The sequence below is a fragment of the Cryptomeria japonica genome, chromosome 3, assembly GCF_030272615.1.
Source record: "Cryptomeria japonica chromosome 3, Sugi_1.0, whole genome shotgun sequence".
Taxonomy (NCBI): domain Eukaryota; kingdom Viridiplantae; phylum Streptophyta; class Pinopsida; order Cupressales; family Cupressaceae; genus Cryptomeria; species Cryptomeria japonica.
Window position 1 is genome coordinate 369,305,736 of NC_081407.1, and position 26,339 is coordinate 369,332,074.

General features: G+C 32.7%; 1 protein-coding gene across 1 annotated transcript; it reads right to left on the reverse strand.

The window, feature by feature from the left end:
* Window positions 1–20,260: 20,260 nt before the first annotated feature.
* LOC131874172 (BURP domain protein RD22-like) lies at window positions 20,261–21,954 on the reverse strand. The gene is made up of 3 exons (XM_059217425.1): window positions 21,852–21,954; window positions 21,720–21,757; window positions 20,261–21,517 (listed from the first exon to the last, which is right to left on the reverse strand). The coding sequence occupies exons 1-3, from the start codon at window positions 21,952–21,954 to the stop codon at window positions 20,261–20,263; spliced, it is 1,398 nt and encodes a 465-aa protein (XP_059073408.1).
* Window positions 21,955–26,339: the final 4,385 nt, after the last annotated feature.

Sequence of the window (26,339 nt, forward strand, 5' to 3'; positions counted from 1 at the left end):
CTACCATAGCATTTATAGCATTTCAAAAGATTTGGCAATTTTTTTTATCAATGGTCTTGGCTAATGTACGATCTTTTGAAGTGAGAAATAGAGTAGTTTAAACCTATGGAAATTGAATCCCTCAAACTGAATTCATTGAATGTAATGAGAATGATTCACATGAATGCCAAAACAAAAGTGGAATGAGAAAGGTTCAGATCAAAGGTAGCCACATGGGCCCAACACACCTAAGCAATTGGTGCTTAAAGTGTGTCAGTTGAGCCTATCTTGGGTTCACACTTGGGAATTGCATTTTCTTGAAATTTTCTAAAGCCTTTTCAACAAATCCATTTTATGAATATTGTACAATAATGGTATTTGATGAAAATATATTTCTTTAAGGTATTTGATGAAAATATATTTCTTTAAGGCATTTGATCAAACAAATCACATTCTTTGTATATGCTTGCACTTTTTTGGATGCATGTAGATACCATACCTTTTTCAATGTTTCAAGTAATTTGTTAGAAATTTTCATCAATGGTGTGTGCTAATTTGTGGGATTTTGAAGCGATAAATAGGGAATTTTAAACCTACTTGAATTTAATGGCTCAAAGAAGTGTCATTGAATGTGATAGGAATGATTAATGTGAATACCAAATAAAAAAAAAAGTGGAATGCGAAAAGGTTTGGATTAAAATGATCTAAATGGGCCCATTGGACCTAAGTAGTTAGCATTTAGAGTATGTTGGTAAAGCCTCACCATATCAATCCTCCTCAATGTTCTATATTTTGTGCAAATACAACATTTTACCCAAATAGTTGCATTAAGGTTGTTCAACTATCAAATTCCAAGAAATCAAAGTCTATACAGTATTGCTGCCATTTTTCTTTTCAAGAACTATTTTTTCTTTCAATTTTAATTTATAGTACAGGATATTTGATAGACAAAATTCTAGAATATTGGAAACTAATACATTCATCCATACAACTTTATCACATCAGAAGATGAAGGTAAGCCTAAATGGTTGATTTGTTCCCACATAAAAATTTCATGATGCATGTCTGACCTATGAGTTGGGCATGCCCTTGTGACACAAATTAAGATAGTTTAAAAAATAGTTGCAAATTAAAATATTGGGTATCTATGGAAGAGGATGATTTATTATTAAAATATGAACCTTTTTTGTGAAGAAGTACTTTATGTATTTACAAAATTATGCTTTTAGAATTAATTTTCATTGTACTTAGTGCAACTTATAAGTTTGTAAGAAAAGTTTTGGGCTTTTCTCATTGAGATTAATTTCAAATTTCTAATCTATTTTTAGATGTAAATTAATTTAGTAGATATTAAAAATTGATTTACAATTATTTATAAACTTTAAAGTGAGAATGGTGACCTATAAAATGTAAATTTTGAGCTATAAATTATTGTTACCAGAGTTTTCACTATCAAGCTCAATCAGGTAGAGCCACCACGTTGTCAAGAAAAAGGTGCATTTTAAGACTTCTTACATTGTATTCATTTAAAATACAATTAGCTTTAAAGATTACATAATTCAAGAAAATCATTTCATTTCATGAAAATGAACACAACATAGAAAGATTTGTGCAATATTTTCTGAAAATAATGTAATCATTATTCTTTAAATTTGAAATGTACATGTAGACTCACACAAGTCGTGGCACTAGCATTTACTTCTTTGAAACAAAATAAGAACAACACATATATGAAATAAATAAAATAAAGGCATAAGCATGTAAAGAGGGTAACCAGTCATTGCCTGGATGACTAGTTATGCATCTTCAATGGTGATCTAAAGCTGATTTCTTCTGCACATCCTAAGCCCTTCCAAGTGCCCTGATTTCTGTATTAGTCACAACAACGAGGTTAGATCTTGAAGGATCTAAGAAATGAATGGTTATACATCACATGATCATATTCTTATACACATATTAGTAGATCTCAATGTGCATCAAAGAAATAAAGACATGTATCAGGAAATATTTTAAATTAAAAAGAATCTTTTGCTAACTGGTTTGTTCCATGTGCTGTAGCAGGTCTGATCATTTCCAGTATCAGCACATGGGGTAAAGTGTGGCTCCCACAAGGGTTGAGCCCATCATGCAAATGAAAGGTACAATAGATACATTCTTCCCTAAGACTATTTAAGTCCAGAGACCTGCCAAACGAATAATCAGATTTGAGAAAAGGAAGGATATCTGGTGTTGGTTTTTTCTATTCACCATCAAAGAATTCGTTTGACAGAAAATATGGACTTAAATAGTCTCAGAGTATCCATGCTTATCATATATGTTAAGCTATTAAAGGGATATGACTTTATGTTCTGAGACCTTTTGGTTTAATCTTTCAATCAATTATTATCAAATTTGCAGTCAAAGCTATGTAGTAGCATGAAAAGATGCAATAAGGAAAAAAAACAAAGCAAAAAGAACAACATAAATATTCCAGGTCTCTGGTAACAACAACACGAAAGAATAGAAGTCACAACCATTCAGTCAAAATCATCTTAGAATGTGAGGAACAAAAACAAAGCTATCAATTAGCAACCATCATGACTGTGACGATCACACAACCAATCATGGATACTAATCCATAATGAGTATCTTTGATAGTGATAAAAAAATAGTAACAATCTTTACACTAATAGTCAAGAAGATTGCAATCATCAACATATTTAGAGAAAAATGCATTGCGTATATAGTGAAAGGTAGTGAGTGTAGAGGCATTAATGCATGGAAGACTTGAAACTGCACATCACTCATTATACGGGTTCACCGTCAGGTCTGTGGTAACAACAAATGAAATAATATCTCTATCTCGACACAACACAGAGCAACTCCCTATGTTAATATGCATCAAAGAAGCTGTAAAGATTATTCATAGCAGCATGGAAAAATAATACTATCACAATATTATAGCAAAGTCTACTCAAAGCCAAATCTCCATCATAGCCAAATAAACAACAAAAGGACATCATACAACATAGTGTATTTTTCACATCACTATCCCAGAAAATGGGCATAAATTTTTTAAATGCTTTTTGAAACTAAGGCAAGAGAGAAGGTCATCATCATAAGGATAGTCAAAATAAGTATAAGAATAGATCACTCACATAGGTCGACCTAATCTCAGAATGTGATGAACAAGAATTATTTTTAGAGATACGGTTAGTTGCATTTGTGGAAGACATAAACGTCCAATCTTATCAGAATATAGTGAATGGAGTTTTTGTCAGAGCATCTCATAAGTTATTTCTTAAGACCTTTTAAGACATTCATGACAGGCAGTATAACAGTACCTGAAAAATACAGAGATAAAGGAGCAACTCATTGATGATTCCCACACAAATTTTTTGCAGTCAAAGCCTCTATGTACAATCATAAAAAAAGATCCAAAATTTCTCTCTAAAAATGGTATCATGACTATATGGTAAATCATTGTCAGCTACCCACTATCCACTTACAAAAAGACAGATATTAACATATAAAGGCCTTTATACAGTGACTTCTGATACACAGTTATAACTTTGTGGCCGGTAATAAGGGTACAACCCGAAAGACAAACATAGCAATAGGCTTGACCAATAGTGTGTCATTGAAAGAAGCCACAACTCAAAATAAACCTTCATGGTGTTATACAAACCCTAGTTGGTTTTTAGATGGAATAAAATGGTGAAATACCCAGTTGGGTATTAGTAAAAGATTTCAAAAGACCATATCAAGTCACTACAACACATGATGTAATGCGACACAGTAGTCAAGTAATTATCTATAATGTAAGCATCTGAGTTATGATAGAATGCACGATAAAATACAAGGGCGCGGTGATGCACAAAAGCCTTAATCTCTGCAAAATAAAACTTGCAAGGCCACACAACCCTACAATATCCCTCAAGGCAGCCAAAAGATAATGTATAAAAACATTCATGCTCAGTTATACCCAAAAGACCAAAATGGGTAGCAGTGTCTGAGGGCCAAGCATTCATTATAAGAATGAGATAACGACCATGCAAAAAAATATAAAGGAGTGACAACCCTAGAGTATAATGCAATCCTGAGTTAGAACTAGTCACATGATCATAGAATGCAAGAGCAAGGGTTCCAAATATAGCCATGGCCGCGACTATGGTAGGCAAAGAATGTATTTCCTTCCTGTAGTAGCTGAAAGAAAAAAAAATGAAAAAAACAAAATGGTGGCTGATAAGAAATCACAAGAGATTAGTAAAAATGGCGCGTAGTCTTCTCTGTGCATTAGCAAGAAGAAATAAACTAAGAAAAAAATGCACAAAGCATTGCAAGGCATCATTTCTTTTAGCAAAAATAGCTCAAATTTTAGTGTAAGACCTAGTAACAGTCATCAAATGTAGGGTAAATGATCAAAAATCTTACCTTGAGCCACAATAATAGCAACAAGGGAATATATGCACAAATTTTTGACCACCATCAAACCCTAGCTTTGGCTTCATAAAGGAGCTTTGAAAAGGCACAAATGAAATATTAGGCCTCAAATGCATGTTTTAGGGTTTTTATACCCTAAAAATATCTCGAGCCATGAAGGTATTTTCTGCCTATCTTTAAAAATGATTTCAATGTAACTTATTTCCACTATGGGCTAAGACTTATGTCTTATGCCTTTTCATTCTTTTGCCTTGTAATTTCCCTTCATGCGTAGGTTTGATTAAGTGATTTTGAATCACTTATATTTTTTTTGACTCTTATATTTATTGTTAAATGTAATAAGAGAAATATTCTTTAAAGTGATTAGTAAAAAGAACTTTATTTGAATATTTCCTTATTACCATTTATGAGTCAAGGGGGGTTTGAAAATCTTTAAGAGTTTGAGAGCATATAGGGTTGTTAAAGTTCTTTGAGAGCATGTGGAGGATATCTAGGGACTCTTTATGAGTCAGTTTGAGCATATTATTGCAATTTTAAAAACTATATGGTTTGATTAATTCATGTTGGACTTTTTCACCCATTTGGAGCACATGTAGAGAGAATATACATCCTAGATTTGAGGCATTTTAAAGGCATCCGCTCCCAATTTGTTAGAAGTTCCTATTTTGTGGGATTTTTGAGGAAGAGAGAGGAGGATATATTGATGCATGAAACTCATTCTTGAGTTAGTTCTAATTATGCAATTTATGCTAAGTGACTCTTGAAGTCCTTCTGCAATTTTTTGCCATTTGATGTAACTATTTTGGTCATGTATTACCATGAGAACCTTGGAAATCAATAAGATAAGTTATTTTACCTTCTCAAATTTCTATGTTATTGTATGTGTTTTGAGTGATTGATCCTTTAACTTGTGAATTTCTTCATTCCTAGTTATTCTGTCTCCTTGTAGAATCTTTAGACAGAAAAGTATATGCAGTTGCAAGTTGCAAGTTGTGTTAAGCTGAAGGTGTTTTGAGTTGTGAAAGTTTCTTTCTTTCAAAATCCACATGCATATTAGCCTTCTTGCAAAATATTAATGTAAATTCATATCTTTTTTGAGTTGTGTATATCAACTTGTTGTTGATTACCCTTGTGTTTACAAGTTGTTCTGCAGGTCTTGCTTAATATTTAGGTGCATCACCCTTTTATTTCATAAGTTTTAAACTTTAAAATTCATGTTCTTCCTTACCCTTTACCTCTACAAGTTTTTTAGTATAGGTCATAACCAAATAGAACCAACTAGGAGTCGGCCTTATCCGAATGTTCAACCTAGTTATAGGTGACCCACAACCTTGGATCGATCCCATGTTTCTCCAGAAAGCTTAGTTTTTCAACTTTTCATAGGGTGCATTTCTAGGAGATAACAATTACATTCAAATCTTATGGTTGTTTATAAGTTGAAATAGAAACTCTTGTTAAGGTTTTAGATATAGATAATAGTTTCTAATCCTGATTAAATTTGTAAGACTAGAAACCATAGTATCGTAAATTATAACCCTACACAACTTACACCACCTTTTGTGTCCCTACTTTAGTGTGTCCTATCTTAGCTCTCCCCATGTCCATTTTTGGCCTTTTCACCTCAAATCTGATGTCATTTATCTGCATATTGAATTGAACCTATTCCTTGTGGTGTGCACCTTGATCTCCCATTGGTTTTCCCCATTTTTGGTGGAATAGGGTGCACAAAGTGTCCTTGTCCCAAGACCATGGTGCATGGTTCATCCCGCTCCTTAAACAAGACCTAATTTAAATGGATCAATACACTTCCTCTCCTCGATGGTTTCAATCCTCAATGTATCAAATTGACTATTGGAGGTCGGCCCAATCAGTAAACTACTTTGGGAATACTATATAAGAGCATTATTCCTATTTTTTTTCTTCAAACACTCTAAGACATCCTTCCAACCATCAAGCATTTATCACTAAGCATTCAAGGTAGCATTTCATCGCACCATATCCTTCAAGCATCATGGAGTAAAAAATCTACATCAATCTTCATGCAAGCATGTGTGTTTTATTAAGTCATTCATATCAAGTCATTTTATTACATCAAAACTTGTGATCACATCTAAAGAGCATTACATCATCATCGATCATCAATTATAGAAGATCTAAGTTATATCATTCAACATTTACTTTAGCATTCCCATTGCAATTTTAGTTCAATTAGGGTTAATTCCAATCCTCAGGTTTGACCTAAGGAAAAACCTATCAACAACATCATTTTCCTTCTTTCTGTGTGTGGGTGACATATCCATGAGCCATAGATGGAGATTCCAGAACAAGAGATGATGATGATCAGATTTGAATTTTGTAGAGGCAAAAATTAGAGGAGGAAGACAAAAAAACTACCACAATCCTAAGGATTTTCGATGAGCTTCTAGGAAAAAATTATGTGTGACATATTGATTTTCAAAGATTCCAATTTATCCACATCTGACATCAGGACCAAGATGAAAATTACCACATGGTCCTATACTTTCAGGATGAACTTGATATCATAGGTACTCTTCTATTTCTTTTGCTCAAAATTTTCTACATACCTCTGTATCTCATCTATAGCTTGTTGTTTTTTCTATTTCATTCCAATTCTTCATCATTTGTCCTAGATCTAGCATTCAATTACATTCAAATGAATCTCAACTAGACAAAATCCAAAAATAACTTTCAATCTACATTCAATCATCTTGCATTGGATGAATTGAGTTCTCCCTTCCTTTAATGTTTTGTTTTGAAAGTTGGGTCATTTCCTAGTTTACAAGGCTTAACTTGTGAAACCCTAATTTTTCATATATTATAGAAACTATAAACAAAACTTGTGTAGAAGCTCTATGATTCTAATCATAACCCTTATCATTTTACACATTGTTTGACATCCAATTATTAAACATGAAAAGTATGTATACAACATTTAAGCTATGTACTCATATAACTACAATTAACCATGGTTGGAATAAAGTTGCTGGTAATTGATAATTTATATATTTTTTATCTATTTTTTAAATGTTGATAAGATTGGACAATGATGAAGAGATGATGATAAGGTCTAGAAGAGATGTGGTGATAGATATAAACTTCATTATTTCAATTTTTCTACACTTTGAAGTGCATATGAATCTCAAAATGACCATGTATAATAAATTTAAGGTTAGATGTTTCTTATTATATATATCCCACATTCAATTATGTATTTAATTAGTGTTACGAGTTCATTAATAAGGCTTACCATATGGATAGACTAGATAAAATCAGGATTATGAAAACAAAGAAAATCAATTGGATATTCAAGATGTTTTATTCAATTGCTTGATTTGGTCCCTTGAAATTTTGGCTTCAAAATAAATTCACATATTTACGAAAAAACTAGAAGTTCAATTCTATGAACGTCTAGTTTTATCTTATTTGAATGTGTTTTTTAAGCTTAGATGTGTTTTAAAAATCATGAAATTCATTAGTTTTTTTATGATTAATCTACTCATAAATTTGTAAGCAATTTCTAATTGACTCTGTTTTGTAAAAATAATTCCTAAATTGTGAATATTGAAATTTTGAGAATTTAGTTTGAATAGAAAAACAAAAATAACCTAAAAAATGTGAAGATTAAAAATGGAGCAACATCTATAAACACAAAGCAACCAATGAAATCAGAAAATCTAATTATCTAAGTTTTTCTTTTATAATTTTTATAATTTGTTATATCAATTTGCATGCTTTAGCACATCTGTGGGAAAATACAATGTTTATAAAATCCCTATAGTATCAATGTTGTTTAATATTTATTGGAAATGGAAAAAGGGTTAGCCTAGGGGTTTATTTAGGATTCAAAAATAACTTACCCCTAAATATGGATACTTCTCAATACATATTTTACATCAGTTTTACTAAATATAGTTATTCTTTTCATAGTGTAATGACAACAACAAAATTAAGTGTGATACATTGTTGGACAAGATTTGTGGTTGCAATTGTATAGAGGGGTTATCAAGTAATCCATACAAATCAACTTTTTTTTTTCTCTTCTCAATACTTTAACCCCATTAATAGTAGTAAAAGCTAGCTACCTTGATATAAGTGAAAGTTTTGAATTGTATGTACCAAATGTCCAAATCCTTCAACTTAAATGTTTTGTCCATTGATTTCATTTTGGAAAAATCATTCTGTGATTATCTAATCACTATAGATAGAGATAAAGGCATGATTTAGTAAGAAATACTTTTAAAATATTTCCTTCAATTGAATTTGAGGGTAGTGGTGGCATACTTTTGTTTCTACCAATTGGAGGGAGTCTATTCTTTCTCATCCTAAGAAGGTAGCTTGATAAGAGCTAGTAAATATATTAAGTATAGAGTCAATGAAAATTTAGCGCTCTTTAGCACTTCAATTATATCATTGATGAGGGTACCCCAATAAATATTTTTACCATCTACTATTTCCAATATGAAGTAGGAAATATAAGGGTGAAACTCTTTAGTATTAGGGTAGCATGCACCCTATTCAAAAGTGTGAAGAGGTCTTTTAAAACTTCCATGAACTCACTCCTATGTTAAACTTTGGCCATTTTTAGTACCAATTTCCTAGGGTTAAGAAGAAGGTGATTATTGATAAAGTATGCCACTTATTTGTGATTTTGATATGTCAATATCATCATATTAGGAAAATGTTGGAAGATAAAGAACCCTCTCTATCATTTCTAAAATTTAAATAGCACTACTCCTAAAGGAACAACATATCTTCATTTACATTTGATTGTGATCTCAAGATCACATGTCAATATTAGTTTTGGAGATCATACAAATACAAGGAATGTAGCGACCTGCACTAACCTTTAAGCCACCAAACTATGTGCCAAGCTACTTTTATATCCTTCTCTATGCATTGTTTGCAAGCGACCATTTACGGATAGAGCTTTAAACAAAAAACATTGTATAATTATTTCATTTGGTTTTTTAGGAATACTGTCTATGTGCAGTGAAATTTGTCCATAACTCAGCTCACAAGTTAAATTGCATTCATCTTTAATATTTAGTAATGGAGAAAATACAGTTTAAAGCCTCAAGAAATATCTAAGGGAGGAACTTTACAATACAGTACTCTCTTGAAAAGATAGGACATTTGAAATCAGATGATTTACCTAATTTGCACCATCATAAGAATTATTGAGCATTACCACTTTTAATTCACAAGTTGTTTCTTATCAGGCATGGTCTTAAAAAAGGAACCAAATGAAAACATAAGATTTCCTATGCTAGGGACTAATATTGTGTATTCACATGTGTTAATATTTTTTATCATTCATGTGTACTGGTGCAATTGGTTTTTACCCATAAACTTTGTGATCTAAATTGATCTCTCAATACCCTAACACTAGTTTTATGCAAAATACAATCCATATTGAGGAGTAAATTATTTTTGAATCTTAAATGAATCCTTAAGAGAACCCTTTTTTCCAATTCCAATTAACATTAAACAATGTTGATACTATAGGGATTTTATAAACATCGCATTCTCCCACATATATATGGTAGAGCATGCAAATTGATATAATTTTTAAAAAAAATTAACAAATAAAAAAGATAATTAGATTTTCTATTTGTATCAGTTTCTTTGTATTTAAAGAGGTTGCTCCATTTTTCATCTTCACTTTTTTGAGGGTTTTTTTTCTTCAATATTTACAATTTAGGTACTATGTTTACAAAAACTATTCAATTATCAATTACCTGTAGATTTATGAGTAGAATAATTATAAAAATTATAGAATTTGATGAATTTTTAAACATTTATAAGCTTAAAAAAACACATTCAACTAAGATAAAATCAAACATCCATATAATCAAACTTCTATTTCTTCCATAAAAATGTGAATTTTGTTGGAAGCCAAGAACATCAAGGGACCAAATCAAACAATTGAACTAAACATATTGAATATCTAGTTAGTTTTCTACATTTTTAATATCCTTTATTTTATCTATTCTAACTATTATTGTAACTCTAATTAATGAGCATTTAAGTCTATGTAAAGACTTAATTGCATATGGGATATATACACTACGAAATATCTACCCTTAATTTATAATACATGTTCATTTTGAGATTCACATATGTACCTCAAAGTGAAGACAAATCATAATAATGAAGTTTATAGCTATCAACACACCCCTTCTAGAACTTATCATCACCTCTTCATCATTTTCCAGTATTATCGATATTTAAATTATAGGTAAAAAAACACATAAATTATCAATTACCAACAATTTTTATTCCAACACTAGTTATATGAATATATGGATTAAATGTTGTATACTTTTCGTGTTTAATAATTGAATTTCATACAATGTCTAAAATGATAAGGGTTATGGTTAGAATTGTATCTGACTTCTATGCAATGTTTTTCTTTTTGTAGTTTCTAATTTTATAAATTTAATAAAAAGGCTTAGAAAATTCTAACTTCATCTAGAACCTTAACAAGAGTTTCTATTTTGACCTGTAAATAATTAATATCATTAAATTTTAATTCAATTAATAGCTCACAATTTATATTTTCAGATCACCATTATAGCTTTGAAGTTTATAAATAATTGTAAATCAATTCTAAAATGTATTACATTAATTTATTTCTATAAAATATTAGAAAGATGAATTTATAAATTCAATGAGAAAAGTGCAAAATCTTGCTTACATAATTATAAATGACACAAAATACAAAGCAAACTAACTCTCAATACATGATTTTTGTAAACCCACAAAGATCAATTTATAAATGACAAAAAACTACACGTCAAATTAACAGGAACTTTATAAATGACAAAAAATACACATCAAATTAACTCTAAAAAATAGGAACTTTGTAAACCCGCAAATTGTTTGCTTGACAAAAAGGTTCAAATTTAAAAAAATAAAAATTCTCTTCCATAGATACCCAGTATATTAAACATGAAAACTATTTTTGAAACTCTTGCTTGATTTGTGTAACAGGGGCATGCCACACTCGTGACTCACACAACCCTCATGACAATTTTTTAAGTGGGAACAAATCAACCATTTAGGCTTACTTTCATCTTCTGATGTGATCAAATTGTATGAATTAATGTATTAATTTTCAAATTTCTAGAATGCCAACTATGAAATATGTTGTACTGTGGATTGCAATTGAAATAAACCAATTCTTGAAAATAAAAATGACAACAATATTACAACAGAGTTTCATTTCTTGGCATTTTGACGATCAGACAACCTTAATGCTATTATCAAAGTAAAATTTCTTGACTAGAAACCCAATTCTAATCAGCAACATAAATCAACATTTTGAAATCTAGGCTGCAACATCTACATTAAAAATAATCAAACTAGAGAAATATTGGAACAAACATGGAAAATGCTTAATCTTTCAGGAGAAACATCTAGGTAGACTTTGGTATTACCATTGTAGAAAATCATTATTTATTTAGTAGGAGGCTTGGAATTATCCAATTGAAACCTTGAAGAGGGGCAATCTCTAGCAAAGGACCTATTGCAGGATATGGGGTTTCATTTTACCTAGGCATGACATGGATGAGGCGTTCATAGACTTGGCTTCCATAGATTTCAGGCATGTGAAGCAGATTACTGGCTTCCATGAACACGCCATATAATGGACACAAAATCTTCATATCCTCACCATTAATACGATGAATTGCAAGGCATGACAATTGCAAGAGTTATCATGAATAGAAAAGACACCCTCGTGTGACAGACACTCATTGCCTCCACTTTTGTGCCATCTTCACTCTTCACCCAAAAAATCTTCAGTTCTCCTGCTTTGCACATTGTTGCATCTTGTCTGATAGTAATTTAGTCACTTCTCAATTTGCTCAAGACAATTTGGTAGATGCTCACCAAATGTTTCTATAGCAAAAATAAGTACAATGTAGTTATGCCCTACTTATTTGTGTGGCCTCACTAGTAGTGTAAAGGAGGAGTGATGCCTATAAGGAAAATAGGGTGCCTTTTCCTTTTGTTTTTGGTGTAAACATCTAATTTTCCTTGTAGGCATGTTGTGGGTAAGGGGCCACACCTTAGGACCCGTCCCCTCCACCCATAATATTTTCCCCTTCCTTCATAAATTTTGCCCCTTCCAAGTTGTGATTAACACCTACCTCCTCATCATTCGACACTTCATCAACCCAATTAGGAGAGTCATCCAACACTTTCTTCCTCTTCACAAATCTTCCCTTTTCAACCCTATGATGGGGGTTATCCTTTATTTTCTCCTTTGAAACCAATCTCTTGTTTTGCTCAGAAGAAGAACCATCCTTTGTATCCTAGTCTGCATCCTTTGAATCATCATGCCCCACCCCTAAATTCCTCTCCATATCCTTCTCAGACCTTAATTTTTCTGATTGCGAAGGGAAAGAACCATTTAATTTACCTTTGGAGGGAGACAAGAGGGCTTTAAAGTGCTCCATAATGAGAAGAATCAAGCCCTCATGAAGAAAATGGTTAATCTATTTATTATTTTGTTCTTTAATACTGGTTTTCAAGGATGAAAGGAGATAGAAAGGGAACGAAACCAAGAGCTTATGTCTAAAGTGATTAAGAAAAGAAAAACGATAGCCATAAATAGTGGTCAACCACCCATCTAAGGTAAAATACCACATAAGGACCCTAATCACACCCACCCAAAGGGGTTTAAGGGAGTGTACCTGGTAGCTACCATTCAAATTCCTGACAAGATTTAGTATTTCTTTTTGTTTAAGAAAAGTGTTCACCACGAACTCAAAGGATTTTCTATCGTTGAAGATCTTTTTTCCTTCCATGGGCAGCCCAGTGACCTCCACAATAGTTCCTTTGAGACCTTCAAGCATTTGTTGCCAATGCAAATCTTTTTGTCCTTCCACACTTTCTAGAAGAGTTTATTCACCTTAGGGTGAAAGCAATGAAGACACTCCAAATAGGGCCCCTACTTTAGTGTGTCCTATCTTAGCGCTCTCCCAACTCCATTTTTGTCCTTTTCACCTCAAATTTGATGACATCTATCTACACAAAGAATTGAACCTGTGCCTTGCGGTGTGCACCTTGATCTCCTATTGGTTTGCCCTATTTTTGGTGGACTAGGGCACTCAAAGTGTCATGGTTCCAAGACCATGATGCTTGGGGAATCTTGGTCCTCCTTAAACATGACCTAATTTAAATGAGTCAACTCACTTCCTCTCTTCAATGGTAAATTCGATCCTTGATGTCTCAATTTGACTATTGGAGGTCGGCTCAATTAGTAAATTACCTCGAGAACCCTATATAAGATCATTCTTCCTATTCATTTTTCATCAAAAACTCTAAGAAATCTATCCAACCATCAAACATTCATTACCAACCATTCAAGTTGGGATTTCATCCCACCATCCTTCAAGAATCATGGAGTAACAAATCTACATCAGTCTTCATGCAAGTATGTGTGTTTGATTAGGTCCTTCCTATTCATGTAACATGTCAAGTCATGTTATTGTATCAACACTTGTGATGACATCTAAAGGGCATTACATCATCATCTGTAATCAATTATAGAAAATCTAAGGTATATTGATCAACATTTGCTTTAGCATTTCCATTACAATTTCAGTTCTTGATTAGGGTTAATTCCAAACTTGAGGTTTGAACTAAGGAAAAATGCTATCAACAACATCATTTTCCTTCTTTATGTGTGTAGGTGATATATCCATGAGCCATAGATGGAGATTTTGGTACAAGAGATAATGATGATCAGATTTGACTTTTGTAGAGGAAAAAATTAGAGGACTAGGGTGAAAAAAATGCAACAATCTTGAGGATTTTCAATTATCTTCTAGGAAAAAAATCTGTGTGACATCTGGATTTTGAAAGATTTCAGTTTATCTGCATTTGAAATCAGGGACCATGATGAAAATTACCACATGGTCCCACACTTTAGTGCTGAAATTTCTATCATAGGAGCTCTTCTATTTCTTCTGCTCAAAATTTGCTCCATACCTTTGTATCTCATATGTAGCTTTCTTTTTTGCTATTTCATGCCAATTATTCATCATCCACACTAGATCTAGCATTCAAATACATTCAAATCAATTTCAACTAGACAAAATCCAAAAATAACTTGATCTGCATTCAATCATCTTGCATTGGATCAATTGAGTTCTCCCTTCCTTTAATGTTTTGTTTATAAAGTTGGGTAATTTCCTAGTTTACAAGGCTTAACTTGTGAAACCCTAATTATTTATATCTTATAGAAACTACCCAAAAAAACTTGTGTAGAAGCTCTAAAATTGCAATCATAACCCTATAGGTATCCAAAATTAATTAAGTTAAATATTTAATTAATTTTTCCTTTCTACATAATTAACTCATTTAATTATGCTATTCATATTCTTGTCAAAGTTAAATGAATTTAATTTAATTAATCCTGCCATTATAGTCCAATAATTAATTTATTAAATAAATAAATTATTCCATTTCTTCTAAGTCATCCAATCAATTAATTATTCTAAGTCCCTTTTAGTTAATTAATTTTAATTAATTAAGTCAATGTGTGATTTGTAAAACTCATTTCTTCTAATCCCACTTAACCTAATTAATTCTTCTACAAGCTTGATTATTATTATTTTCTAACTTTTAATTCTTTCACTCATTCTCTCTCCTCATATAACATCCCCATAGCTTGTCCACTTGCTCTATAATCTTCCATTATCCCACCTAATCTCTTCACTAATCATTTGCACAATCCTAATCATCATGATTAGGAACAAAGTCAACTCATTGCCATAATTGGCTTTCCCCTCTCACCTTCCAAACCTTAAATGCACCAATTTTGGTCATTTCAAGGATTTAAAATTCTCCCACTTTTCTATGCTCCCTCATTTCCCAAGGAATTTTAAATTCATTTTCTCTCATCTTTTTCCCATCGGATCTGTTATTTGAGAAATTTTAATTCTCTTTTCCTTCCCCAAGGAATTTTTAATTCCTATTTATTCTCCCAATGTACTTGGGGATCTCTTCCCCATGCACCTTGTGGAGTGTGGATACAAGAAATGCCTTTATGGAAAATCTCTTGGTCTCCACACCTTGTCCTCTCTATCCCTTCCGTCATTTTCCTTCAATCCTAGCCCTCCATTTCAAATCAGTCTTGGCTCTCCATTCCTCCTTCTTCAAATATATAAATTTGGGTCTCTTCCCCTTCATTTGCAAGGATCTCATGTGCAATATTATGCTGCTAGAATAGAGCTAGAATCATCTCCATAACACTCTCACTATAGGCAAATTTATCTTCCATCCTTAGTCATTTGCAATCACTCATCCATCCCTCCATCTTATCACCACCATTGTTGTTGTGTTTAGAGAGTAATCCACAAATCTCTCAAGAGCCAATCCAAAACAATTTGAGGATGGGCACATCCTTGGCTTCATCAAAGGTTGTATCAGAGGAATAATTACAAGGTATAAGGTTAACTAGTGTTTTCTTTGCATAATTTGTGTTTGATTTTGATTAATCTAACCTTTTCACCATTTTAAAGTTTCCCCTTGCTTCGAACCCTTATCATTTTACACATTGTTTCAAATCCAACTATTAAACATGAAAATTATTTATACAACATTTAATCTATGTACTCATATAACTACAATTAAGCATGGTTGGAATAAAGTTGTTGGTAATTGATAATTTATATGTTATTTTACCAATAATTTAAATGTCGATTAGATTGGAAAATGATGAAGAGATGATGATAAGGTCTAGAAGGGATGTGTTGATAGATATAAACTTCATTATTTCTATTTTTCTTCACTTTGAGGTGCATGCGAATCTCAAAATGACCATGTATGATAAAATCAAGGTTAGATATTTCTAAGTGTATATATCCCACATTCAATTAAGTTTTTCATTAAAGTTTAGAGTTCATTAATAAGACTTAGCATATGGTTAGACTGGATAAAATTAGGATTATGAAAACAAAGAAAATCAATTGGATATTCAAGATGTTTTGTTCAATTGCTTGATTTGGTCCCTTGAAGTTTTGGCTTCCAAATAAATTTACTTTTTAATGAAAAAATTAGAAGTTCGATTCTATGAACGACTAGTTTTATCATAAATGAATACGTTTTTTAAGCTTAGAAGTGTTTTAAAACTCATGAAATTCTTTAAATTTTTTACGATTAATCTAGACATAAATCTGTAAGCAATTGCTAATTGACTATGTTTTGCAAACATAGTGCCTAAATTGTGAAAATTAAAATTTTGAGAATTTAATTTGAATAGCGAAAGAAAAATAACCTGAGAAAAGTGAAGATTAAAAATGCAGCAACCTCTATAAACACTAAGAAACCAATGAAATCATAAAATCTAATTATCTTTAAGTTTTTCTAAATTATAATCTTTTTTTAATTTGTTATATCAATTTCCATGCTTTGACATGTAGATATGGGAGAATACAATGTTTATAAAATCCCTAATATCAACATTGTTTAATATTTATTGGAAATGGAAAAAGGGTTAGCCTAGGGGATTACTTAGGATTCAAAAATAACTTACCCCTCAGTATGGATACCTCTCAATACATGTTTTACATTGGTATTACTAAATATATTTATTCTATATTCATAGTGTAATGACACCAAAAAAATAAAGTGTGGCACTCTGTTGGACAAGATTTGTGGTTGCAATTGTAAAGAGGGGTTAGAAAAGAATCCATACAACTGAACTTTTTTTTTTTTTTTTCTCTTCTCAATACCTATATCCCATTAATAGCAGTAAAAGATAGCCACCTTGATATAAGTGAAAGTTTTGAGTTGTATGTACCAATTGTCCAAATTCTTCAACTTAAAGGTTTTGTCCATTGATATCCTTTTGGAAAATTCATTCTCCGATTATCTAATTAGTATAGATAGTGATAAAGGCATAATTCAATAAGTAATACTTTCTAAATCTTTCCTTAAATTTAATTTGAGTGTAGTGGTGGTATACTTTTGTTTCTACCAATTGGAGGGAGTCCACTGTTTTTGATCCTAAGAAGGTAACTTGATAAGGACTAGTAAATATAGTAAGTATAGAGTCAATTAAAATTTAGTTTTCTTTGGCACTTCAATTATGTCATTGATGAGGGTACCCCAATAAATATTTTTACCATCTACTATCTCCAATATGAAGTAGCACATATAGAAGTGAAACTCTTTAGTATCAGGGTAGCATGGACCATATTCAAAAGTGTGATGAGGTATTTTGCAACTTCCATGAACTCACTCCTATGCTACACTTTGGCCATTTTTAGTACAAATTTCCTAGGGTTAAGAAGAAGGTGATTATTGATAAAGTATGTCACTCGTTTGTTCTTCTTTTCAAATAATCTTAGAGATTTTTGTATATCAATATCATCATATTAGGAAAATGTTGGAAGACCAAACATCCTCTCTATCATTTCTAAACTTTAAATAACACTACTCCTAAAGGACCAAATATCTTCTTTTGCCTTTGATTGTGATATGAAGACAACATGTCAATACTTGTATTGGAGATCATACAAACACAAGAAAAGAAGCTACCTCCAGTAATCTTGAAGCCGCCAAACTATGTGCCGAGCTACATATATATCCTTCTCTATGCATTCTTCGCAAGAATATTGTAGTGTCTGCATGTTCAAGATCTCTGAAATTAATCTCATCGTAAGGAGAGAAAATCTTGGATGAAGGTTAATATCAAGACCAAATGTCAATACTTGTTTGAGAGACCATGCAAACACAAGGAGAGCAACTACCTCCACTAATCTCAAGGTCACCAAACTATGTGCCAGGCTACTTCTGTATCCTTCTCCATACATTGTTTGTAGGAAATTTTGTAATGCCCACATTTTCAAATCTTTGTCATTAATTGCATTGTAAGGAGAGAAAATCTTGGATGGAGGTTAATATTCTAAGAATTAATACTTAATTTTTCTTGTTCTCCTTGCATATTTCTTATAAAATACACATTTAAGTATCACAATTAGGAGCAAATAAAGAAAGCATGATCATTCGAATAAACCCATCTTGATTTAGAATGATGCATCAAGAGTTGGAGTTTGAAAAGGAACATTACCACCATCCCCAAGGGATGTTAAAATGTTAAGATGCAAGATCAGTCAATGAAGCCCAAAAGACTTCAATCCTTTTGTGACCTCTCACATGGTGACCTCTTGCACCAAATCAATGTCTCCTACTTAGGTAGTCTAAAAAAATACTAATTGTCTAATACCAAAACAAGACTATAATCTCCGTCATTATTCTTCAAGGAAAGAGAGTACTTCCATTGAACCCAAGAGTGATTTTCCTCTACCAAAGAGAGTAGTATATTACAAATCAAGTATAATTTATGATATTGGTGCTTGCTACTACTTTTTTATTTTTACTATTTGCTAAATTCCTTTTATTTTTTCTTTCATATGTTTATTCGATAACTCTAGATGGCTTTCTGCTTTCCCCTATAGCTTTGGTGACAATGATTACTCTTGATCTTCAAATACCTTTAGCAACTTAAGGACGTGTATAGGTATATAAAATCATTCTTTATATTTCATAGAAGACACTAATTTCAGGGGCAAACTACTATAGAAACAAAGAAAAAAAATCATATATTGATATCATAGTTGGGTTTAGATTATAAGTAAATTAAATATAACATTTGTTTTAAAGAATTAAATACAAATCAACTATATAGGTTTCCAATTACCAAACATTTTTTTATAAATTTCAATTGGTTTGTCTACTGTACATTGAAATTAAATCTATTACATGAGGGAAATAGATGTGTGTGGTATGAACCAAGCCAAAGAACTAACCTGCACCCATTAATTATGTGGTCAATGGAAACTCCAATAATGGTTGTATGCTTTCTTTAACGTGTAATGCTCTTGAAAAAAAGTGTGGATTCAAAACTTTAACTGCAATACCAATTGAAGCATTAAGGTGCTCCAATACATAGTTCTTGACTCTGGAAAAAGGGCAGCGACCATTTACAGATAGAAGATAAAGCTTGAAAAAAAAACACCCTATAATTATATCTTTTTGCTCTTCAGGAATACCGTCTATGAGCACCCAAATTTGTCCATAACTCAGATCACAAGCTTTACAGCATTCACCTTTAATGTTTTGTAATGTTGAAAATAAATATTAAGATCTTAAGAAATATTTTAAGGGAAGAACTTTACAATACAATACTCTCTTGAAAAGATAGGACATTTGAAATCAGACGATTTGCCTAATTTACACCATCATAAGAATTATTGTGCTTTACCACTTTCACAAGGTGTTTCTTATCAGGCATGGTCTTAAAAAAGGAAACAAATAAAAACATAAGATTTCCTATGATGGGTAGAGACTAATATTGTGTATTTACAGACCTGTGTTGTGTATTGATGAATTTAATTATAAGAAGAAACAAATCAATAAGATACCAAGTGGATTCTCACATGCACCAACAAATTACGTTGTGGGATTTGGATCCAAGATGATAGTATTGATGGATTCCATTATCATTTCGCTAAGAATCTAGTAAAGGTAAGGGTAATCGTTGAAGCACATAACCTATGCGACTAATTTATGTAAGTAAAATCACCAAAATGAAAAGCATTTACGAACTTCATCATTAAACATATTTTTATAATTACCGTTCTACATGCAATAATATTAGCTTTGTAATGACAGAATGAGAGCTAGTGCTCCTCACACCAACAAACCAGATAAGCTACTCACACCAACAAACTAGATAAGCTGTCCTGCTACTCCCTACTACGCTGCAGATTATTTATTTATGTATATATAGACAGAGCAAGGAAGCAGCGTGGCGTGGATCCTAGTTGGCTCCCAGCCACACAAAGTGGTTTTCGGGAATAAAATGGCAGACAGAAGCAGCACCAGGCTTGACGTTCAACACCAGGAATGCCACGTGTTTCGGATTCCAGGCGCTGGTGTCCGTGTGACAGATGGTCGCCGCCTCCACCATGCTGCCATCTTCGCCTTTCACCGAAACTCTTGCGATCTTGGTGCCTTGCAATTCGTGGCAAAAATACACTGCGTACGCATATTTTATAGTGTGGCAGACATACACTGGCTTCTCTCCTTGGCTCTTGTATTGCACTCCCGTGATGGAATATTGGTGCTTCACAGATTTTGATGTCTTCCCCTTTGGAACATTCGTCGCCAGCACGGTTACGCCATTGCTTCCCAGCTTCGAAGTGATGTAGTCAATCATGGACTCCAACGATGTTGCGCAGTATTTGGTTTCGCCCTTCACCGGAGGAGCTTCGCATACTTTTAAGGTCTGCTTCATAGCAAGACCCATGTCAGAATCTGGCGCTATATTGAGCTCCTTCAACGCCACAGAGAGGTTGTCGGAGGAGAAAGGGATTTTATCTGCCACGGAGCGTGGAAGGAAATGCATCTTCTGAGTGTTGGAATAGCTTAGATACTTTTTGGTTCCACTCACCAAATCCTTCTCCAGCAGAAATACGCTCTGCGATGAGTGCGTTGTTGGCATTTGCACATCTGCAGCGTAAGAACGATAAAAGAAAGGTAATTCATTTGATTTATCTGCAGTATAAGAAGGGTAAAAGAAAGGGATTTCATCCGATTTCATTTCATTTGATTTCTCTGGAGCATAAGAACGGTAAAAGAAAGGGAGTTCATCTGATTTATCTACAGCGTAAGAACGGTAAAAGAACGGGAATTCATCTGTTTTATCTGCAGCGTAAGAACGGTAAAAGAAAGGGATTTCATCTGATTTATCTGCAGCATAAGAACGGTAAAAGAAAGGCAATTCATCTGATTTATCTGCAGCATAAGAACGGTAAAAGAAAGGGAGTCTGTCTGCAGCGTAAGAACGGTCTGGAGGGTTTTCAGTTTTGGGAGTGCTTTCTAATTCCTGCACCAAGCGTATCGAATTCACTCCTTCCTTTGCAACATTCACTTCATCAGGTGAGATAAGTTCCCACAGACTCTGTGGAATGGGCGTCATGGGCAGCTTCTCATACCAGTACGCTATACTCGGAGTCAGTGATAGCCTTTCCTTTTCACCGCCTTGCAAATACCTCGCTCCGCTAGCCGCTACTGACTGTCAGTTCCAAACAACCAAAACTCATAAGCAAATTAAATACAGTTCTTCGATTCAAGCCAAATTAATTACAAACAACCAAAACTCAGAAGCAAAGTGCTCAAATACTTATACAGGTAATCTGACCTAAATAACTGCTCAAAACAATGACAAACTCATAAGCAAATTAAATACACGTATGGATTCATGTCAAACTAATTACAAACAACCAAAACTCATAAGGCGCAAAGTGCTCAAATACTTAATACAGGTAATACGTCATTTTTTATAAAATAAAGAAAAACATACAATAAGAAAAATGAAACCAGTTAAAGCCCTCATCTTGTTGAAAGACAGCAGGCAAACTGAATGATTTCAGAGATACCAAGTGAAGGAGGATATCGTCCATTTAAATAGGTGCTCAGCGTGGCCTCCACCGCAATGGTAGGTGCAGCCATTGTTGACATGATTGGTTTTCAGAGTAGTTGTGTATTTTTTAATTGAACGTGATTTGAGTCTTATTCGTTTTTATAAACAAATAATACATTTATATTATAAATTTATAGCAATATCTCAATAATTTTTTCAAACATTAAAAAAATGGATATAGAAAACACATTGAATTAAATAATATAAAACAAATCAAACTAAAAAGAACATGTACTTATCTTCTTCATCATGTAGATCTATTTTATTTATAGTAGATAAATGTGACCAATATTTTATATATCATAGATAAATGTGACTGATCATTGAAAACTAAGTGATAACAACCAAAAATCCCCACACAATCTTTTTGACACATTATAGATGAATATAATCATAAATGACACCTACAAATATTATTTTTTCTTCTTTCTCTATAGATATTATGTGTTTGATTAAATGGTAAATAGGTTTTATTAGGTTCTTAAAACTCATTTAAACCAAAATATCAGTTAAATAATTGTTAATCAATGATAAAACAACAAATAGCTAGATCACATTTTCAAAATCCCTAGAACATAGTACAATCCATAAAACCTAGAACTACTTCATGTGTTCATTCTTTGAACAACCATCAAAAACACATTATTCTCAAGTTCTCCTTGATTGAAAAGAGAGGAGGGAGTTCTCAATTGTTGCCTCAACCAAAATCTTCCTACAAGAAGAAAAATATCCAACTAGAAATATCATATTTTGTTTTTTAATACATGTAATGCCTTAGGAAAATTATATTGGATCTATAGATAACTTGAAAACCATGAAAGGGCCTACATTATGAATATATATCTTACAAGATATTTTTCAAGTTCAATGTTGAAATGGATTGTAATTCTCACCAGAGGAAGACAAAGTGATATCTCTTTATTAAATCATTTACAATGAACTTTTTTTTACGTTTTCTACTGATTAATACTAAACAAAGGCCACATTATCTTAAAATGATAAAAATGTCTTAGTGTTATTCCCTATCTTCTAATTTCTATAGCTACCATATCAGGTTTAAAGTTCACCATAAATCATCACTTTTTAGATGTTGGCAACAACATTAGTATGGTTCGAACATGATTTTCCTCTAACTATAGTGGTCTTTTGTATTCATATGTTGTTTTCCTCTAACAAGGGGTAAGTAAAGAAATAATAGCAAATAAATGACCAATAAATAAATAAACAAAATAAATAATTCAAACAATAACTAACTAAATAACCAATAAATAACCTAACAATAAATAATTGAATAATCAATAAATAAATAATAAATCCAATAAATCAAAGGCTCGAATAATAAACATTCAAATAAACATTAAACCATCAAATAATAATAATTAAAGGCACCAATAAAATATTTATCCATAAAATAACATTAATATAAAATATTAATGCCACTGATCAATTTGTTTTAATACGGAATAAACTATATGATTCAATTAATTATTAATTTAATAAATAACCACAAATTCACAAGGCAACCCGATATAAGGTTGAACAACATACCACATGACACTTAATCAATGACTCAAGCAAAGACACTAATTGACAAGGGTATCTGCTTAAGCCTAGACTGTGTAGAAGGAACTCATGTCACCTCCGATCAACTTGCCATCAGGATAAAGACACACTCAGACCTATGAGACTAGGTGGAGTTGATGTTTAGTACCTGCAACCCTGCAACCACCAATAGCCACAAGACAACATGTACAATTGCATATATCATAATTAATTAGTCAAGTGAATACAATCGCAACATCATATCATGTTTGTAATGAGTGACATGACATCGTCTCTATTACGAATACACTAGTAATACCATCATGACAATCATAGCATCAACTCATCCAATGCAATCATGAAGTGGTATTAGCACATAGTAAGATACCATCATATCCTCATAAGAAATATAATCCATACATGAATAATGAGTACATATAGATCACCACATGCAAGTCCAATCTTCATAATGGGCTAGGATATAACATCATCCATATAAATCATAATGTACCAAGTAATGTCAAAGAGAACATCTGTATAAAGAATGAAACAAAAGGCATCAAGAGAATGACTAAGTACAAAAATATTTATCACATTATCTCATAAAGGATTAATTAGGGTGGGGCACTACATCCTCCCCCCCTAAAAATCAACTTACTCTTGGAAGTCGCTAAGCTTAGGGTGAAGTCAAGAACACATTAGCCTAAAACTTCTTTTGAACACAACCAAATTATATCTTTCCTATAAAAAAATTACAAACAATATACCTAATCTTCTCACAAATGGATTCATCAATCATTAAAATATATTAGTTCAACCATTTTCCTAATATCGAAGTAAAATAATAACAACAAAAGTTCCCTTTCTTTGCTTCAAATATTCAACTTGGTCAAAACTTTATGAAATTCAAATGTTATTTCCTATGTGTTGCATAGGGCCATATTTTCCATTTGTTGTACATTCAACCCATCAGAACATTTGCCAAGATAGCCTCACCGGAACATATTTTCATGGGAAGCTAACAATATTCTAGTTAAAAAAGCCTAAACAAAAAGCCTATCGACTTAATAAAATAATTTTTAATAAAACTTCAACAATTTTCTCTCAATGCCTTCTTTGGCTAGGGTTTCTGCTACAACTTCTTCACAACCTAATGATACCACAAATGAGATTGGCATGAGGAAAGAGTATGCTTGAGATATTGGCTTTCGTCCTTGTGTCCCACATGATGGATTTTTTTTTTAAGGGTTAAACGCTTTTAATCCGGAGCTATTAACTAGTGGGGCTTGAACCTTGATAGTAAGAACAACATCACAACATGCCACTATTGGCACATGATGAAATTATTAGTTAAGGAAAAAAAAAAATTCTTCCTACATTTTGTCGATGCCCTGAATGGGTGACGATCCTTGTAAATTCGAGCGATAATGACATGATCGGGTCTAGAAGGTTGGACATAGCTGTTGTGTGCTCTCATAATGGCTCAAGTTTTTCCATTGGCTCGATGAATATAAACCTTAGGGTGCTCTTGTAGGTAGCAGCTAAGACTGGCTTCGAGAGAGATTTGGACTTGACTTCTAAGGTTGTTATGTGGAGCAAAAGGCCTTGTCAGAGGTTAAATGTGTGGAATCCTAGAGAAAGTTGGGAGGGGAATGGGAAAACAAAGGAAATGGACCAAATGCAACAGACAATACCTCTAAATTTGTAGCCTATTGAAAGTGCTCTTAAAGTTCATTTTTGGCATGAAATTTTGCATGAGTTGGATAAAAATGTTTCTTTTGCAAGGAATGTCTTGATTGGGATATTTTGAGGGTTGTGGCCAAGTCTAGTACAGCCTTATAAGTGGATATTTTGAGGGTTGTGGCCAAGTCTTGATCTTATTACTAAATCATGAATAAGAGGTGGAGAGAGATTCTTGAATTAGAGGATGACCTTGTCAATAGGCCTGTGAAACACGTCCTAGGGGAGGATTTTATTTAGGCCAAACATAGATATCGGGTAAATGAAGATATCCCAACAATATTTGTTACTATTCTGCAAGTGATGGGTTTGAATAAATTTGAAGCCACTTTATTATGTCGTGCCCTCTTCCAAAAAGAAATCCAACAGGATCTTAATTTGATAATAGACAATGTAGATGAAGAATTGAAGGACTCATATCCAAAAGATTATGTGGATAGAAATGGGCCTAGGGTTCCAAGTGTAATTGGGAAGCTCATTCCAAAGAAACATGAAATTCCTACAAATGTGGCTAGGTCAGAAAGCCACTCCTAGAGGCGACTAGTAGAAGGAATATATGTTGGCTGAAGGATATGTACCATGGACTCCTAAGATGGTGGAATCCTTAGAAGAGGATGAAGTTGTGGATGTTCCCCAACACCTGATGAAAATGCCTCATGACAACCCCAGACAGAGTGTTCTTTAGAAGGAGGCCATCTGTGTTGCCAAACAACCCCTTCCATTGCACTGACTATGTGTATGTTGATCAAAGCATGCTAAATATGAAAGGAAAAGGAAAGAAGTATGGTCCAACCCTTGGGAGCTCCTCTGCAGATAAGGCTTAGTCTACTTTTCTTTGTTTAAAATTTGGGAAGCTTAGAATTTTGGTTTTTATCCAAGCTACAGTTTTGGCACAATAGGTATTTGTTAGTGCCATATGGGGCACCTCTGTTTAGTATGTTTTGTCATAGTCACCATGAATTTGTTCAGGCTTTCATGCTTGATTCTTGAAGGCTGGTTTAGATAGTATTTTTGCTCTTAGCTTGTGGTTAGTGTTATATAGGGCACAAAGACTCTGATAACAACTATGAACTGCATATGCAGTATTTTTTATATTTTATTATCATTAGTATATTACCACTGGGACCGTGAT